The sequence below is a fragment of the Miscanthus floridulus genome, chromosome 3, assembly GCF_019320115.1.
Source record: "Miscanthus floridulus cultivar M001 chromosome 3, ASM1932011v1, whole genome shotgun sequence".
Lineage (NCBI taxonomy): Eukaryota > Viridiplantae > Streptophyta > Magnoliopsida > Poales > Poaceae > Miscanthus > Miscanthus floridulus.
The window spans coordinates 92,400,125-92,418,438 of NC_089582.1; the positions used below are offsets into that span (position 1 = coordinate 92,400,125).

General features: G+C 49.1%; 3 protein-coding genes and 1 pseudogene across 3 annotated transcripts; 2 read left to right on the forward strand and 2 right to left on the reverse strand.

The window, feature by feature from the left end:
* Positions 1-288: 288 nt before the first annotated feature.
* On the reverse strand, positions 289-1,255 carry LOC136544048 (uncharacterized; annotated as a pseudogene).
* Positions 1,256-6,913: 5,658 nt separating this feature from the next.
* Positions 6,914-8,726, forward strand: LOC136546127 (xyloglucan O-acetyltransferase 2-like). The gene has a single exon (XM_066538104.1). It carries the CDS (start codon positions 7,076-7,078, stop codon positions 8,477-8,479), a length of 1,404 nt encoding a protein of 467 aa, XP_066394201.1. The 5' UTR covers positions 6,914-7,075; the 3' UTR covers positions 8,480-8,726.
* A 2,159-nt stretch (positions 8,727-10,885) lies between these two features.
* Positions 10,886-12,700, forward strand: LOC136546128 (xyloglucan O-acetyltransferase 1-like). The gene has a single exon (XM_066538105.1). It carries the CDS (start codon positions 10,999-11,001, stop codon positions 12,373-12,375), a length of 1,377 nt encoding a protein of 458 aa, XP_066394202.1. The 5' UTR covers positions 10,886-10,998; the 3' UTR covers positions 12,376-12,700.
* An 805-nt stretch (positions 12,701-13,505) lies between these two features.
* On the reverse strand, positions 13,506-17,689 carry LOC136546129 (uncharacterized). The gene is made up of 2 exons (XM_066538106.1): positions 16,843-17,689; positions 13,506-13,855 (listed from the first exon to the last, which is right to left on the reverse strand). Exon 1 carries the CDS (start codon positions 17,608-17,610, stop codon positions 16,846-16,848), a length of 765 nt encoding a protein of 254 aa, XP_066394203.1. The 5' UTR covers positions 17,611-17,689; the 3' UTR covers positions 13,506-13,855; positions 16,843-16,845.
* Positions 17,690-18,314: the final 625 nt, after the last annotated feature.

An 18,314-nucleotide genomic window follows, 5' to 3' on the forward strand; every position in this document is an offset into this window, starting at 1 on the left:
ATCAACATTGATTTAACATTTTTATTGATTATTTTAGGCTACAAGAATTTATCAACACCTTCTATCACATGCATTATTACACAAACACGATGCTCGTGATATGATTTAGTAGTTGGTTTAGGGTAGAATACCGAGGATGTTACAAGCAAATAGTCTCAGCACAAGCAAATTATTTGTTACAGTCATATAACTAATAGTTTTCACAATAGAAATGAAAATTGGTTCACACGACAACAATAGAAATTAAAATTGGTTCACACGATAGCAATAGAAATAAAAATTAGTTCACTACCGCCTTATCATCTCCTTTTCAGCATGCTCCCTCTCAATCACGTCCAGCCTTCCTTTATTTGTTTTGATATGACTGAAGACCTCTCTAAATTTAGGCTTCATGATCAGCATGGCGGCAGTGTGCATTAGAGCAGTTCCTTCTTCCACCCCACACTTTTCGACCATCTTCATAGCCTCTCCAATAGTGGGAACTAAATTAGTTGGAGGAGCTGATGATGCAGATACACTTGAGGAGATCTTGTCTGCTGCACTTTCTATCTTTAAACATGTGTTTTTGTACCTGCGAAAAATGGACTCTTCTCTTCTTTGTCTCCAATACAAGAGCTTTTGTGTTTCTTTTTTCCTGGTTACTTCAAAGCGGCTAGCTTGACATTATCATTATTCGGAGGTTTTGGTACCTCGGTCACGTCCTCATCACTTGCCTCATCAGAGGATATATCTCTAGGATAGAATGAAGTGGCCCCAGTCACATGTACCTTGCCAAAAAATAGATCAAGATCATCAAGGTACTTTGGTCCTTGTTTTTTGAACCTCACATGGTTGCATTTTAGTCCTTTCTCACGGTTATCGCATCTCTGAAATTGAATGAAAAATTTTAGCAAGACACACCATATCAAAGTATGAAAAATATCAATAGTGAGAGTTCAGTTCTTACAGCAAGGTGTTCAGTCCACCATTTCTGAGGGCAATCAACAGTTCCCTTTGCCACGTCCCATCCAAGTACGGTGGCAGAATTCTTGAACTCCATGAACCATCGATATTCCTTTTTTATGTTGTCTAATTTGTTCTTCAATTGTATCTTTGTTCACTTGTCATCGGTTCTTTCTTCAAACTTAGATACAAGATTTTCCCAACCAATAGTAGTGAAAAGTCCCAGGGGCCTATTCCTAGCCTCTATCTCCCCTTTGCAGATACCAATCAAATGCTTCGAAAAGAAATAACTCTAATTTGCCTTGTCACCCATTCTTGAATCAAACAAAGCAATTTTTTCATACTTTCTAAATTACCATAATACCATGCCATCATTTTTAACATACACACAGCACACTATACTGAATAAATATCATGCATCGAACCATTTATCGAAGATTGAAGTACCTACGTTGTAGATCCGGTCACTGGAGGCATAGATCGATGAAGCTGAGTGTGGCAGAATCACCTAATCTAATGCCTCCTAGGAGCGCTCATCTTTCATTAGACACTAAGCACTCAGAGGAGAACACTAAATTACTCAGTTCCGTCGGGCACACCCCAGGGGAGAACCCAAAAATCCACATTTTTCCATCAGGATCACAAATGAGAGAATAAAGCTTACATCATTCTTAACCATTTCTTACATCACTTTTAATACAACATCAGAGTATAATATTTATTATTATAGCAGTGGAATGTAATCATATTATCAGGGTTATAAATAATTTAATTGAACAGCGGAATATAAACATGTGATCAAAATTACAGCGGAAATGAATATCTAATCATGACATGATGAAGTATTGATATATAAACTACGACAATAGATTATAAAACTTTCATTTATAAAAGCATCTGGTGAGAGTTATCAATAACACTACGATCGCAGCGTAAAGGAATCATCGCTGAGCCCACCAGGAGGTATCCACACACAAAGGTCAGCTCTAGCCTCCACCTGTCACCTACAACAGGGGGAATAAAAACCCTAAGTACTCAATTATACTCAGCAAGACTTACCCGATAGGAGGAAAAAAAGACTCCAAGGATATGCAAGACTATCTGGCTTGTGGGTTTATTGCATCTGCAGTAAGCATTACTAATTATGCGTCCTTATATTCAATTTTTATTAACAGCCACATTGGTTCATTAACTAACCATTCTATGTAAGCACCTATGCTACTTTCAAGCAAGTGGTAAGCAATCAGATTTCCTTTTGCCATCTTTCATCTTTCAGTTCTTACTAGTGCTAGAGTTAAGACAAGTCACACCGGAATGCCGGCGATTCACGAATCAATGCCTCCAGCTGGGTACCCCCAAAACACACGCCCCGCTTGTACTCAAGGCACAAGCAGGACCAACCCATCACCCTTCTATCCTGGGTGTCCAGGTCCCCGTCCAAACTGGGACTCCAAGCCCCCGCCCCTGAGTCTCGGACTTAGTGCGGTGCAAGGACCTCCTACCCAAAAGAAAAACCACCAAGATAGTCAGTTTGGAAAGAGCTAGATCCACGACAAGAGAGGAACAAGTCTTCCAAGCGCCCATACCCAAGTATGTGCTTAGGATAATAAGTCTGTGATTTGCCTAGCATCTTATGCAACGGCCGGTCCTTAACCGACATAAACAGGGAAAGCAGTGTAACCAAGCTATGCCCCACGTCCATGGCGACACAACCTCTTGCACCCACCAATACCCAAACCATATCCCTGTCCGGTCACCAATTTCCTTTCTACCATTTTTATATATTTCAAGTGATAATAATCCAATAATATATTTCCTATCTCTCACGAGTGACAACCATCACTCGGCTTCTACCGGAGTCTTATAGCATAGCAATCTACACGATCCTGTCATACTAGTAAGACTCATAGTTTATATATATATATATATATATATATATATATATATATATATATATATATATATGCAGGTGGGTTTCATTCAACTCCTTAAAACTTAATGCCCAAATATAATTTAAACTGCAGAAAAGTAGGGGTTATGCTCCGGGGCTTGCCTGGGTAAGATATAATAAAAAGTTAGTATCTGCATTTTCAGATCATCCACCATCAACTGAATAGAAAGCCCATTGCATCATCTCCTAGAGAGAATACCATTACACCGTCTTTGGATTCTCAATCACCCTTCAATTGATCCGTTGATTCATCATCATACCTATATGATATGCATTGATGCAAATGCATAGATATAAATAACCAACGACAGCCGAAACACTTAGAAATCCAATCATGTCTCATAAGCTAACGAGATAGCTCTAACGCTGGTCTACGTATCCATGTTGTCGAATAAGACGTTACTTCCCAACAATTGTTTTCGTTATACCAACCCAAGTTGTTTCTTTATCCCATTTTATCCATTTAATCTTTATTCGGAATAGGGCATCATTATCTATTTAGCAAACTAATTATTCTAGAGCTACAAAAATTACAGTGAGTACCTAATATTGCTACGAGCCTACTATACAAATTTTTAGATTCGACAATATTACTAATTTATCATAATAATTCCTACAAGTTTATATTTTTACAATATTAAGTACCTTAAATTAATTATATAGCTTTCAAGAATATTATCACACTATGTGAACAAAATATACTAACAAGTAGATCATTATTTTAGTAGACTAACAAAATTGGTTTTACAATTTTTGGATTCCTATACCATTTTATATTGATTTTACAAGTTAAACTAGAAACCTATTTTTGAAAAGCATTTCGGAATGGAAAGGGCCAGCGGCCACTAACTGGCCTAGCAACGTGACGTGGCCCACAGGGGCGCATGGCCCAGCGCACAGCGCGGCACCAGGGTGGCCCAAGCGGTGCAGGCAGCGGCCCAACGCGGCGAATGGCCCAGGCACGACGGTAGTCCAGCAACGTGGCGCGCGTGGCCCAGCGGCGCAAGGCCGACTGCGGCCCACGCGGCCAAGGCCTAGAGGTGCGCGCCACTTATGCAGAAAAGACCCCATAGTTGTACTAAACCGATCCGCAGTCTAGAATACACTATTTACATGAGTCACGTATTTCACAATGACAACCCTGTATAATATTTCTGCTTGGATTCATACCCTTCACTTCATCTTCAATAGCAGAGGACAGACGAGGAGCAATCTGCCGATGGCAAAATAGCGTGATAGGGGCGGGAAAGGCAAGCGGGGAAGGCATAGAGGCGACGGACCACCCAGCGGCGAGCCGCATGGGGACCCACGTGGCCTCAGGCTGACCACGCGAGCCATGGAGGCGGGCACGCCGGCCGTAGTAGGGGAGGCGACAATGGCGGCGCTGGTGGAGGTGCTGGCTCGACGACGTTGGAGGTGGTGAGGAAGAAGAGGGGGCGCCGGCGTGGAACACGCGGGTGCTCGCAAAGGAGAGCCGGGCGGTGAACTGCGGAAGGCGCAGTGACGGTGGACGAGCGGCGCGGCGCTGGCAAGGCGGAGACATCGAGGTGGAAGAGGAGGGGCAGCGCTGCGGTCGGCCATGGAGCATGGAGGGAGAGCAGCACAGTGGAGCGCAGCGGCTCGAGCGCGCTCGACATGCGCCTTGACGGTGGCGAGGGCGTCGGTGCGGGACGCTACGACGGTGGGACAGCGTAGCGGGGAAGGCAAGCAGGAGCATGGATACAACGCGGGACCGTGGGGCAGCAACCGGCACTGGCGGCTAGGTGTAGAGGCAGAGGCGATGGTCGAGCTCGGCGCGGACGGACCGGTGAGGCGCTATGGCTCAACTGGGTGCGGGCGTGGTAGCCCAGCTCGGACGCATGGGAGGGGCAGCGTCAAGGTGACGCGGGACACATGAGCTTGGGCATGCCTATAGGTGCGGATGAGGTGCCTGGGAGGGCAGCGCCGTGGAGCAGCAAGTCCGACGCAGGGCCGAGGGCACGCGTGGACGGCGGCATCGGCACGAGGCAAATAGAGGGAGGGTGAGCTAGGGAGGGAGAGCAGAGCTGTGGCGTTGGTGCACACACGGTAGCTCGGCTCGGTAGGACAGGCAGAGACAGAGACCTACGGAGGTAGACCGTGCAATAGGAAAAACAAGGACCTTATGCGAGCTCGCCACCAATTCATAAGCGCGACATGGGGGAACAAGGAAGGATGGCGCATCGTGGCCTTCAGCTGCACGCCTACACGCACACGAAACGTGAAAGGACATGGCGAGGGCAGGGACAGGGCCACGTGCACTCCTGAGGGAATTTCAAGCGAAGCAGTACACGACAGCAGCAGGGATGACACATGCTCCACGCGCTACGGCACGACATAGAAGCAGACAGGGAAAAAGAAAGAGCAAGCAATTGACTCGACAACGCGGCGTACGTCGGCAGCAATGTAGATCGATGGGACGATGCGAGCAGCAGGCCGGCCATCTTTCTTAAGGCAAAAGACAGCAGCAGCGAGGACGCTCGCACAAGGCACTGGGCGCAGAACAACAGTGGCATGGACAAGACGGTGAATAATTGCCATGCAACGAGTATGATGTACGCTAGAAAAAATAAACGAAGCTGCTGCGCTCTCTCTCGTCAGTTCGTGCTTATCAAATTAAACCCGTGAGTATATATATCGTTCTATTTATTAATGGATTTTATTTTATTTATAAAAGTTACTTTTCATGCTTAATCTAATAGAACAAACCATTTATTAGAATCGTTGTTCGACATTCCTAAATATCTCTACGCACTAAGTAATTTAACTTGGGCATTTATTCAAGTCCACAAAACTGAGTCACGGGATTCACTCATCGCATCAAGTACGTTTTAAAGCACAAATCCGAGAAACTCGTTTTGAAAATTTTACTTAGGCCTAAATCGCGGTGTTAAGCAAGCTCGTAACACCAGAGGTGTTACACTGAGGCCGTTGAAAGGGGCGTCGACCGTAGGTGCTGCAGTTGGGCGCGGTTCACTCGCGAGCTGGGCAGGGCCGAACCAGAGCGAAGATGACCAATCCCGCGCCGCAGTAGAGAGGAGGGACGGGGCGGGGCCGGCGAGGAGCTGGGCAGGGCCGGCGTGCACCCGGCGACAGGGGTCCGCGCTGGACTAGAGAGGTCGGGACGGGGTGGGGCCGGCGATTCTCGATAGCGGAGAGGACTGGGACGATGCTAGAGAGGACCGGGCAGTGCTGGAGGAGGCCGGGGCACGGCTGGCGAGATGCGCCGCCGCCAAACCCTATCTCCGCCTAGGCGTCGCCACTTGCGGACGGACGGGCTCGGAGTCGCGCGGAAGGGAAGAGAAGGGAAAAGAATGAAACGTTTTCTTCATAACTGATGGTAGTGCGGGTAATTTCATTGAAAGTAACCCCCGGCCGGTGAAAGCAGCCTCTCCCCCACTGTGAAAATTGAACTACGTGAAAGTTGGTTTTTCCAAAAGCTATTGGACCAGCAGGTGCCCTTTGGTTAGCTTTTGGGCTTTTGAGAGCGAAAGCTGAAGCCAATAGCTAAACCAAACACTTCCTTAGTCTGAAACCATCTTATGCGTTTACTATCTGAATAAATAAACTTTTTTCAAGCCATTGGTTTCTCCACAGCACTTCTACTTCTCAAAGATTCAAGATCATATATCCCTTTCGTCCGCCAAAAATCCTGTCAAGTATAAAATTAATAATACAAAAAAATTCAGGTGATTCAACCTCAATAAAGGTTTAATTATCTGCTTTTTTGAGTTTTCTCCTAGGGTGGAATGCATTCTCAAACTGATATATCTTGATAATTTGCAAACAATGAATTTCCTTTTAAGAAAAAAAAATGAGCCGAGCAAATGGAGACAAATAATGTTACCCAGCTTCGGCCAATGCCCATACATATGGCTCTGTTCGTGTGCCCTTAAATTCAACTTAATCTGCTTCTTTTTTATTCAAAATAGTATTTTTCTTCCATAAATTTCTTCAATTATCTAAATTCCTTCAAAATTGCTGCAAGGAACGGGGGTCCTAGATCGTGTCCGTCGGAGCTTTTTCTTTGGCAACCTGTCCGTTGAAACTTCAACTACCTCATTTAACCCGCACCGCATCCGCATCCGCATCCCCACAGCCTTGAGCCCTTGACTGTCTGGAACAGCGGCATCAGCTGGATCGGTCCTCGATCCCGTGCCTTCCATGGGCGCCTCCACTCCTCGCCACCATTCCAGCTCCCCCTTCCAGCGATCCCTCCTCTCCAGGCGGATCATCACGTTCGCGCTATACGCCCTGGTCCCGCTCGCCCTCCTCCACTACCTCCTCTCCTTCCCTCCCTCTCCAGCCCCGACCACCTCCTCGCCGTCACCGCCGCAGGGGCCCAAAATCGCTGCCGCTGCGGGCGCCGCCGGTGGAGCAGCAAGAAAGATCACGGCGCCAAGGTGCGACTACTCGGATGGGGCGTGGGAGCGGAGCGAGGCGGGCCCGCTGTACAACGGCACGAGCTGCGGCGAGACGATCAAGGCCGCCCAGAACTGCGAGGCGCACGGGCGGCCCGACACGGGGTACCTCCGGTGGCGGTGGCGGCCGCGCGGGTGCGCGCTCCCACCGTTCGACCCCGCCGAGTTCCTGCGCCTCGTCCGCGGCCGCCACGTCGCCTTCGTGGGCGACTCGCTGGCGCGGAACCAGTGCGAGTCCCTCGTCTGCCTTCTCAGCTCCGCGTTCCCGGCCCAGCTGGTGCGCGGCGCCGGCGGTGGGGACGGCGACGGCGACGGCGACGAGCTCCGCAAGTTCCGGCGCTGGGCGTTCCCGTCGCACAACGCCACGTTGTCCGTGTTCTGGTCGCCGTTCCTGGTGAACGGCACGGAGAAGGCCAAGGGAGCAGCGGTAGGGAAAGGGCTGGACCACAACCGGCTGTACCTAGACCAGCCCAACGAGCGGTGGGCGGCGGAGGTCCCCGGCATCGACGTGGTGGTGCTCTCGGCGGGGCACTGGTTCCTGCACTCGGCGCTCTTCTACGACCGCGGCGCGGTGGTCGGGTGCCACCACTGCCCGGAGCCCAACCGCACGGAGACGGGCTTCTTCGGCGCGTTCCGCCTCGCCGTCCGCGGCGCGCTCCGCGAGGTCGTCCTCCGCGGCGCCAGGGCGCAGCGGCGGCAGGGCGGCCGCGGGGCGCCGAAGCTGGCCGTGCTGACCACCTTCTCGCCCGCGCACTTCGAGGGGGACTGGGACAGCCCCACCGCGTGCGCGCGCACGGAGCCGTACGCGCCGGGGGAGCGGGCGATGGAGTACATGAACGGCGAGATGCTCCGCGCCGGGGCCGAGGAGGTGGCGGCGGCGGCGGCGGACGCGCAGGCGCGCGGGGCCGGGCTGACGGTGGAGGCGCTGCAGGTGACGCGGATGGCCGGGCTGCGCGCGGACGGGCACCCGGGCGCGTACATGCACCCGTTCCCGTTCGCCGGCGGCGCGAGGGAGCGGGTGCCCAACGACTGCGTGCACTGGTGCCTGCCCGGGCCCATCGACGCGTGGAACGAGATCCTGCTGCAGATCGTCAAGCGGTGGGCCGACGGGGTCGACGCCGACGCCTCATCGTCGTCGTCGCCGTGAAAGATGAAAGACACCTTCACCACAGCCACAGGAGACTGAAAGGCAGTCTGGATTTTGGAGTTTGGTTCAAATTAGTATAGACTGTTCGAACTAAGAATGTTTAGACCTTAAAATTCTTTAGAGCGATTCCAGTTGAAACGGCATCGGTGAGAGGAGTCGATGAGATAGTGTTTTTTTTTTTTTTCCGAATACGCAAAAGATTGTGATGAGATATGTAACAAATCTTCTTGGATTACTTTGATGCTCCCCTTGCGCTTGTACCTAGTACTGCTACTAGGAATTACTGAATCATAGTATAATATACTGTGCTCCGTACTCCGTATTTAACTTGGTAGTACAATGGCACCGTGATTACCGGAGACCCACGCGGGGCGCGGCGACGTGCCCGTCACTCGCTCTCCCTGTCTCCCCCAGTCTCCCGAGATCCCGAAACGAGCCTAGACCTGCGGCGTCAGGTGCGGATCGCGGCGAGCGAGGTGCCGTCGTCATTTCCTGTTTCCGGCCTCGTTTAGATGCTGAAAAAATTTCAAACTGATAAATAATATTACTTTCATCTTATTTGACAAATATTGTCCAATCATGGATCAACTAGGTTCAAAAGATTTATCTCGTGATTTTCAACTAAACTGTGTAATTAGTTATTTTTTTTACCTACATTTAATACTCCATGCAAGCGGCTAAAAATTGATGTGATGGAGAGAGAGTGAAAAAACTTTGGAATTTTGGTGGCATCTAAACAAGGTGTCCGTTGCAGTAAAATACAAATGACATGCGCTCCTCTGTAGGGATCGGTGAAAAGTCAAAACGGTGCGTCGGTGCGAGGGAAGGGGAAGGGATCACAGGCAGGCAGCGGTGCGGGTACGCCTACGCCACCTCGCCTGCCCAGCGCCCGGCACATGGCTGCTCGAGGTCCGAGGGAAGGCCGAGGCCGAGATCGCCTGATCGGTCGCCGACCTCGTACAGTCCTACGTGTCCGACCTTCAGCACCTCCAGTTTTCGCGCTACAAGTGGAAGTCCTTGATGATCGTACTCCTCGCGGCACCGGCACCTCTCTGGTTTTCCTTTTTCTTTTTCTGGAGTAGACTGTATGTAGTAGTAAAACTTGAAGTAAACGGAAGGGATTTTACAGTTAACAGACGTGCTAAAGCTCTCGTGAGCTGGTTAACTGTGCAACAATTCATCTTTTCCAGGTGATCTGCACTTCCTGCAGTACTGGGAGTTACCAGGTAAGTATCCTCCTACGAAACATAATGCAATGCCATGTAACCTTGTAGTTTTGAATCCACATGAATAAAATGCAGCATGAACTTGTAGCTTTGGATCCACCACACACGACTCATGCGTGAAGCAAGAGTGAAAATCTAGGCATATTTTCTCTAATTAGAAATATAAAGTCTAATAGGATATTAACTACAGAATGCCCCCCATATTATTAACGCAACGTATCAGGTGCAAATCAACTAACCTGTGCGAACTTGAAAACTACCGATCAGGACCACTAGATGCTGATCCAATGAATGGAGTGTGAGGTGGGATTTTTTTGCGCTTAAGCCCCCCACTCGCCATTCTTTTTTTTACTTAAGCCCCCTCACCCTATCTATTTGATCAGCATCCAGTGGTCCTGATTGATAATTTGTAAATTTACACAGATTAGTTAGTTTGCACATGATAGTATATTATTAAATCAAATTGATTATAATATGAAAATATTTTTTATAATGAATCTAATTAGGGTGACTTTATGTCGCCAATATATATATACTACTGCTCCTAACAAAAGACATGCTCAACTTGCTCCCAGCCTCAGCTAAGAGAGTACGAGACCCCAAAATCTTAGGGTCTAAACTCGGGCCATTCGGCTTGTACATAAAAATTACTGTGTACTAGTTTGTTTCGATTGGTTTTGATTAATTTAATAGTGTTATGTGAGAGAAAATAAGCTGAAACAAGCTGAGACAAGCCAAGTCGAATACGCTGACTATCTCCAACAATATTACCCAAAATATAAGACTCATTTCATATTTTTGGGAAGCGCTATAGGTAAAGAGTTCAATACCTATATTTTTGGTCTTCTCTAGCAAACATGACCTAAAAGATAATCTTTTCTGTAAATAAGTCTGTAGGAGATAGTGTACTTATATTTGGGATGTGCCTCTGCTATAACTTAAAATAGGTCTTACATATAAATACTCTGTTGGAAACTGACAGAGTATCGTCTACGATTTATTTTAGGTTTGGGTGTATGGGTCCGTTGGAGACAGTGCCCCGTTCGGATGGTATGGTTCTGGAGAAATTTAGATAGTTGAGAGAAATTCTGGAAAAAATTTATGAGAGAAAAACACTGTTTCAGAAAAAAAAAAAAAAAAAAAAGGAATCAAAACCAGTTCACGCGCACGCGAACGGGGTCAAAGCCAGGTTCACGCGCACGCGAACGGGGCCAGTGTTATTACTCGAGCCTTCTCCACTTCAACCACCGTCAACCTCGTACACTGCTGCTCTGGTAAGCTGGATCCATCTCCATGGGTGCCTCCAGTACTTGTCCTTGCCACCACTTCAGCTCCTCCTCCGTCCTCACCAAGCGGACCATCGCCTTCGCGCTCTACGCCCTCGTTCCCCTCGCCCTCCTCCACTACCTCCTCTCTCTTCCTCCCCCTTTCCCCCCTCCTCCCACCACCACCGGCGCCCCCTCCACCCCATCACCAACGCAGCAGGCGGAGGCTCCGGCAGCGCGGTGCGATTACTCGGACGGGGAGTGGGTGCGGACCACGGAAGGCCCTCGGTACAATGGGTCGAGCTGCGGCGAGACGATCAAGGCCGGCCAGAACTGCGAGGCGCACGGGCGGCCGGACACGGGGTACATCTACTGGCGGTGGCGCCCGCGCGGGTGCGCGCTGCCGCCGTTCGACCCCGCCGAGTTCCTGAGCGCGGTGCGCGGTCGCCACGTGGCCTTCGTGGGCGACTCGCTCGCGCGGAACCAGTGCGAGTCCCTGGTGTGCCTGCTCACCTCCGCGTTCCCGGCGCAGCTGGTGCGCGGCGCCGGCGGCGGCGACGGGGACGGGGACGGCGACGAGCTCCGCAAGTTCCGGCGCTGGGCGTTCCCGTCGCACAACGCGACGGTGTCCGTGTTCTGGTCACCGTTCCTGGTGAACGGCACGGAGAGGCCCAAGTCGCCGGCGGCGGCGGCGGGAGGGCTGGACCACAACCGGATCTACTTCGACCAGTCCGACGAGCGGTGGGCGGCGGAGGTCCCGGGATTCGACGTGGTGGTGCTGTCGGCGGGGCAGTGGTACCTGAACTCGGCCATGTTCTACGACCGTGGCGCCGTCATCGGCTGCCACCGCTGCCCGGAGCGCAACCGCACGGAGACGGGCTTCTTCGGCGTGTTCCGCCTCGCCGTCCGCAACGCGCTCTGCGAGGTCATTACCCGCATCGCCGCCACGTCCTCCTCGTCCTCCTCGCCCGCCCGCCCCCGGCTGGCTGTGGTGACGACGTTCTCGCCGGCGCACTTTGAGGGGGAGTGGGACAGCCCGACCGCGTGCGTGCGCACTGAGCCGTACGCGCGCGGGGAGCGGGAGATGGAGTACATGGACCTGGAGATGCTGCGCGCCGGGGTGGAGGAGGCCGCGGCGGCGGGCGCGGACGCGAGGGCGCGCGGGGCGGGCCTAGCGGTGGAGGCGCTGCAGGTGACGCGGCTGGCGGCGATGCGCCCGGACGGGCACCCAGGCCTGTACACCCGGGCGTTCCCGTTCGCGGAGGGGACGAGGGATCGGATGCCCAACGACTGTGTGCACTGGTGCCTGCCCGGGCCCATCGACACGTGGAACGAGATCCTGCTGCAGGTCGTCAAGCGATGGGCCGACGGCGTCGGTGCCGACGCCTCGTCGCCATCGCCATGAACTATTCTTCTCCCACGAGAGGCTCGAAGCTAGTGACCGAGTGGCCGTTTGGACGGGCGATTTTGGTCCAAATCCTTTGAAATGGGTTCGAATTGTTGGATAGGCGATTTTGGTTCAAATCCTTGGAAATGGCTTCGAATTAGAATTACTCCTGTACTACATCGTTAAGATTTGTACAGTCGGCCTCGTTCAAACGCTCACGCTTAAGTTGGGCTTGTAAGGGGCCAGTTTCAATGCTAGTTTCTGTAATCAGATAGTGCGTATAGAAACTATGGTCCTAATGAATAGTTTTTATAAAACAATTTTTTATTCAATCATATATATTCTCTCTTTATTTTCTATCAATCACATCTCTTTAAGTCTTAGTTCTCATATAAACATGGTTTCTGACTTAGATCCGGTTTCTATGATTTTTCTCTCTTTTCAATAACTATCTTGCTACGTCAGCAAAACGCTTAGGTGACGGTATATTTAATGTCCATGGAAACTATGGCTGCATTGAAAGTGCTCTAATATTGCTACCAGTAACAGGTGGCTTTCGCTTGTGTTTTAACGAAACCAAGACTGAAAGTCTGGAACCAGCTTTAACTAGTCAGCTTAGTCAGAATGTGACAATGACCTGAAATATGGCCAGAACCTGCGGCGTAAGGTGAGGATCGCTGTGCGGTGCTTACCTTTTCTTCGATGATCGACGCTCACTATGCGCCACCACCAATGGCCTTTTGCCCAGTTATCAGGGGGCTGTTCCATCTTCAGCCCCAACAATGCTCATTTTCGTGATCTTTGCCCTTGCAGAGCCTGGAGTCCCTGGACACAAGCAGTCAGTTTTATGCTCAGCCCAGCTTACACTAGTCTAAAATACACTGGCTGTCAGCAAGAGTCACTCAACGTCATCATAAATTAAAAGGACGAGTGATTCGTTATGGACTGTCACAATGAAAAATCTGCAGGAAGAGAGTTTGCAAAAAAAAAAAAAAAAAACGATCATCAGGCCACCAGACTTGGCGCACCATACCAAATTACAAGAAATGTGACTTGGGAATTCTATATACAGAATTGAGTCGTCTGCCAAGGAGGTAAGGACGAACACCTGCATTACAGCCTATTTCCAAAAATGGCTACAAAAGAAGGCATCAAGACATAGATGAGTCATGTAAACAAATCAGTTGAGCGAACGAATGAAGACAGCACAACTGGTTTTCAGGGCACATGAACACAACTGACAATTCATTACAGTAAACTCGAGGACAAGTGATACTATGTGAAGAGTCTACAATGGAGGGAGAGGACATCAAATACATTATCAACCAAAAGATTAAAGAAATCATTAAACAAAATACTGTATGTGTTAGGATACAGTATGGTCCAGCCTTCTCCCAAATGTAGCTCCTCGGAAGAAGGCAAATTGTACGACTATGATGTCCTTGTTAAGTATGATTGTCCATCCATGATCTAGATATGGTACAAAATACAACAGGACCTGAAAGATAGCCAAGCATTAGATTAACTCGGAAGATCACTTCCATAGAACTGCATGATAGAATTATTGCTTGAAAGTGCCCTGGCTGATCAAGCACACAAACTTTACCGTTTGCAGTGGTGAAGAACATTAAATGTGTACTGTTAAACATAATCTGAAAATAGAATATCAACAGAAAAGTCCTTGTCTCACATTTTGACCACTGGAACATTAGTGTTGTAAATTCATTAGTTGTTTTAAAGACTACAACAAGGAAAAATGACATAAAATGATCTTGTGATACGTAATTCACCCATGCACCCCTTGCCTCCATCTGAGAAATCCAAATCCTTCCATGTTTAGTTTTCAAAGTTCAACTGCACATTCTAGGACGACAAGCAAAAAAGAAAGGAAGGGAATACATAATTTGCTTGCATAATCATACTACCTTTGACATTGCATTACATATATCAATTACTAGTATACTTTGATTCAAAGCAAACAGCCACATCATATCTACAAGGATGACATGTACAATGTCAGTTTGTTATTTGCCAACGTCTAACCTCAAAAATGTGATGATACAATATTAAAGGCCATGACAGGCAATATACTTTGTTTGGTGGTAGAATGCTACAATTTTTTGTGCTTAGAAATTTGGATTTAGGGTGTTACTTGACAATTTGGTATTAAGACTTCAAATTTGTTTCTTGATATACGAGATCATAATTATATTATAAACCTAAGGGAATCAAGTGACACATTAGTTATTAGGACTATGCTCGCTTTCTCAGTGACTATTTTGACTCCTTTTGATGTAGAGGTCAACTAGGCCAAGAGTTACCACAAAACATGCTTGGGTCCAATTTCCTAGCTCAATAATCACTGAAAAATTATATAACTACAAGGTATGGAACTGCAACGAGAAGAAATATACTCACAGGACCCAATGCTCATCATTACAATTTTGCGATTGTTTCTTATACTTTTCCTATTTTTCATCCATTTGTTATTGACATGTTAAGAAAAAAAATCCTTCCCTCCCATAGATGCCATTCTCGACATAACCCTTTCCCTCCACTCCACTGCAGCTCCAGTGTTCAGCCATTGCATCAGTACTATCAGAACCCACCAATGCCACCATCCAACTCTCCTGTGCTAAGATCCCATGGGCATGGCCACAATTCTCCCAACTCCAGCAGTGCCCACAAAATCCCAGTCAAAGTGTGTGGGTGACAGGGTGAGACTGTGATTGATTTGTAGTGGTTCTCATTCTCATCATTTGAAAAAGAGCCAAGATAAACAGAACCAATCTTAGATACTGCAGAAATGTTATAATGCAATCTTGATCCAGCTACCACCGTCCCAACTTTAGTAGCGACCACTGCCGCATACAAAGATGCCAACAACTCCACATATCATGTCGCAGCCAACCTGCATCAGCGATGATATTACACTCCTGCTGCTACTAACTACCAGACAATTGCTTGGATCCTTGGGATGAAAATGGATGTGAGCAGCGGCATACGGTATAGTAAGCTAAAACATGGATTGGCCTTGGAAACAGTGGGAGGTGGAGGTGGGCACTGTGGCAACATGAGCCGGAAGAGAGCATGGATATGTCAATCTTTTCTGAAAATTCAGATGAACAGTAGTGACCAAAACAAAATGGACCTAACAGAAGATTTTAAACAAGAGACATGAAAATAATAGGCACATGCATTGAAAAATAGGTGTCTCTTAAGGGCATAAACAAAATTATCCCTTACCAGAATGTCAGTCACGGTTTCAGAGAGCAGTGACCAGCTCATATTTCCCAGGAATGAAAAAAGCAAAGTTCTATTTAGGTGTAAACTTTCCATGGGTGGTAGGCAGATGGCAGAAAATCAGGCAATAAGAAGATCATCTTGGTATAAAACAGGGGGCTCACTGCACACTTGGATCGTACTTCAATGGTCTCGAGTTCACATTTTTTTATCAAGATAGATGTCTATGTGCAGGAGTTTGAATTTGATCGGCCCACTTGACTAGCGTTACAAATTACCTCACTGCCATTTTTTTTTTACTTTATCGCATGGAATTAAATATCAAGCAGTTTTCCAATTTACTAACAGATTGCTTGGACCGAATTATTGACATTTTTGTTTGGAAGAATTCAAATATTTGGGACACTACACATGCACCTGGAATTATATCTTACCCTAGTGGAGTGCTGTGCGCCTGTGCCAACAGTATTGAAACCATCAGTGTACAGACTCAATGTTTATGAACCTGAGATATTTAGAAGGAAGAAGGTATCTATTTTTTCCCTTCCTTACGACAAATTAGCACTATAAACATATTGTATGTCCTTATAATATCATAAAACCAATGCAGTTAAGCAGTGTATCTGTTAGAGCAAAGTGGCGACTGTAAGTGATATACAATTGTGCAAGTCAGTAAATATCATTTGTTACTCCCTTCGTTGCAAGCTACAAATGTAATGCAGGAGTTAAGGAATGCTTCTTGTAAAGCATTTAGGAGCAGATTTTGTTACCATCGCTAAGATAAAAGGAACTAGTAGCAGGCTGCTTAACTAAGGATTCTTCCACTCCTGATTAGTCCACTCTAATTCAAGCGCCGTCAAGCAATCTCATCAAGCTCCTAATTGATTGCATACTACCATGTCAATTGCTAAATTGGCAAAGAATCAGTATCAAGTTAAGGAATGCTTCTTGTAAAGCATTTATGAGTAGATTTTGTTACCACCCATAAGATAAAAGGAACTAGCAGCAAGTTGCTTAACTAGGATTCTTCCACTCCTGATTAGTCCACTCTAATTCAATTGTCGTCAAGCAATCTCATCAAGCTCCTAGTTGATTGCATACTAGCATACTACCCATGTCAATTGTTAAATCGGTTTAGTATCAAGTTTAGAGGCTCCTATCAAATCAGAGCACTAAATGTAAGTAGATCACAGGATTTGGAACTGAGAAGTGAGATCAAGATCCAGTCGAAGAGTATCTCACCTCTCAGTCGGCTCCAGCACTGCCGCTGCCGCCAAGCGGGTAGGACACGACCTCCCTAACGGTGGGCCCGACCTCAACGAGCGCGATGTCCATCCCGTACCCGGAGACGGGGAGCAGCTTGAGCTCTCGGAGCACGCAGAAGGCCTCGGCCATGCGGCCGCGGGGCACGTCGACGGCGACGGCGCACCGCGGTAGCCAGTGGTCGGGCCGGAAGGCGTCGGGGACCTCGACGCTAGCGTCCTTCCGCAGCAGCTCGCAGAGCTGCGCGTGAAGGCCGAGCAGGGCGGCGGACGGAGTGGGCGCGAGGAAGAGGACGTTGTCGTGCGGGGAGGAGGAGGCGGAGGCCGGGAGCGCGGCGAGCGAGGAGAGCGCGAGCGGGAGCGGGTCGAGGCGCGACGCGAGCGCGCGGAGCGAGGGCGCGAGGCGGAGGAGCGGGTCCCCGCCGGCGCCGGTGCCAGGCGGCGGGAGCGCGGCGGCGGGGAGGTGGAGCAGCGGGAGGTGCGGGCGGGCGGCGGCGTCGATGAGGCGGCTGCCGAGCTGCCGCCGCGCCAGCGCGTTCCACGCCTTGAGCACCTGGTTCTCCAGCGCCGGGTCGAAGTAGAGCTCCACGGCGTAGTAGAATCCGGTCGCGAAGGCGGGCTGAGGAGGAGGAGGCGCGGCTGCCGCTGAGGCCCGGGGCGTGCCCGGAGGGGTCGTGGAGACGGCGGGGACCGAGGGGCAGCCGCCGCCGGCGGCCCCGGCTGCGGAGGGCACGGTGCCTTGCGCCATCGGGACGATGGATTCCGATTTCCCACAGGAGGCGAGGGGGGCGGCGGTGGGGAGGGGGCTGGGTTTTTTCGACACGACGAACCGAGCGAGGAATTTGGAGGAGAGAGATCTCGTCACGAACCGAGTCGAGTCGGGGGTGCCTCGCTCTGCTATGGACTACTATGGTCCAGTGGGGAGTCACTGACAGATGGGTCCGCATGGTTGTGGTGGACTGGTGGTAAACCACGGTACCACCCGCTGAACGCAAAGAAATTGGGGGTGTTCGGCCGATCACTTTTGAAACTTATTTAAGCTGACTTCGACTCATTCAACGGTGTTACGTGAGAGAGAATAAATTAAAATATTGACGTGTTTCTAATTTTGATGATAGAGTAGCAATATTAAAAGCTGAGATAGTTTCTCGTTCGGTTACAACATTCCCGTCTTCCTGACCAGGAATAGTTTCACACATGTAGAAAATAACTAAGAAACAACGAGGTCAGGAATTAATTCCGTATAACCGAACCATGCTGCCGTTCGTTTATACCGTTCCCGGTCTTCACTGGTCAGGAACAGTTCCCATGCTATAGAAAATAGTGAAGAAACGGAGAAAGCATGAATGGATCTGGCCAGAAATTATTGTAACCGAACGAGACCTAAAGGATTTATGTTAGACGTATTATGTTCTTGCTAGGGAGGGAAGAGTAGAGGACAGAGCATGTGCA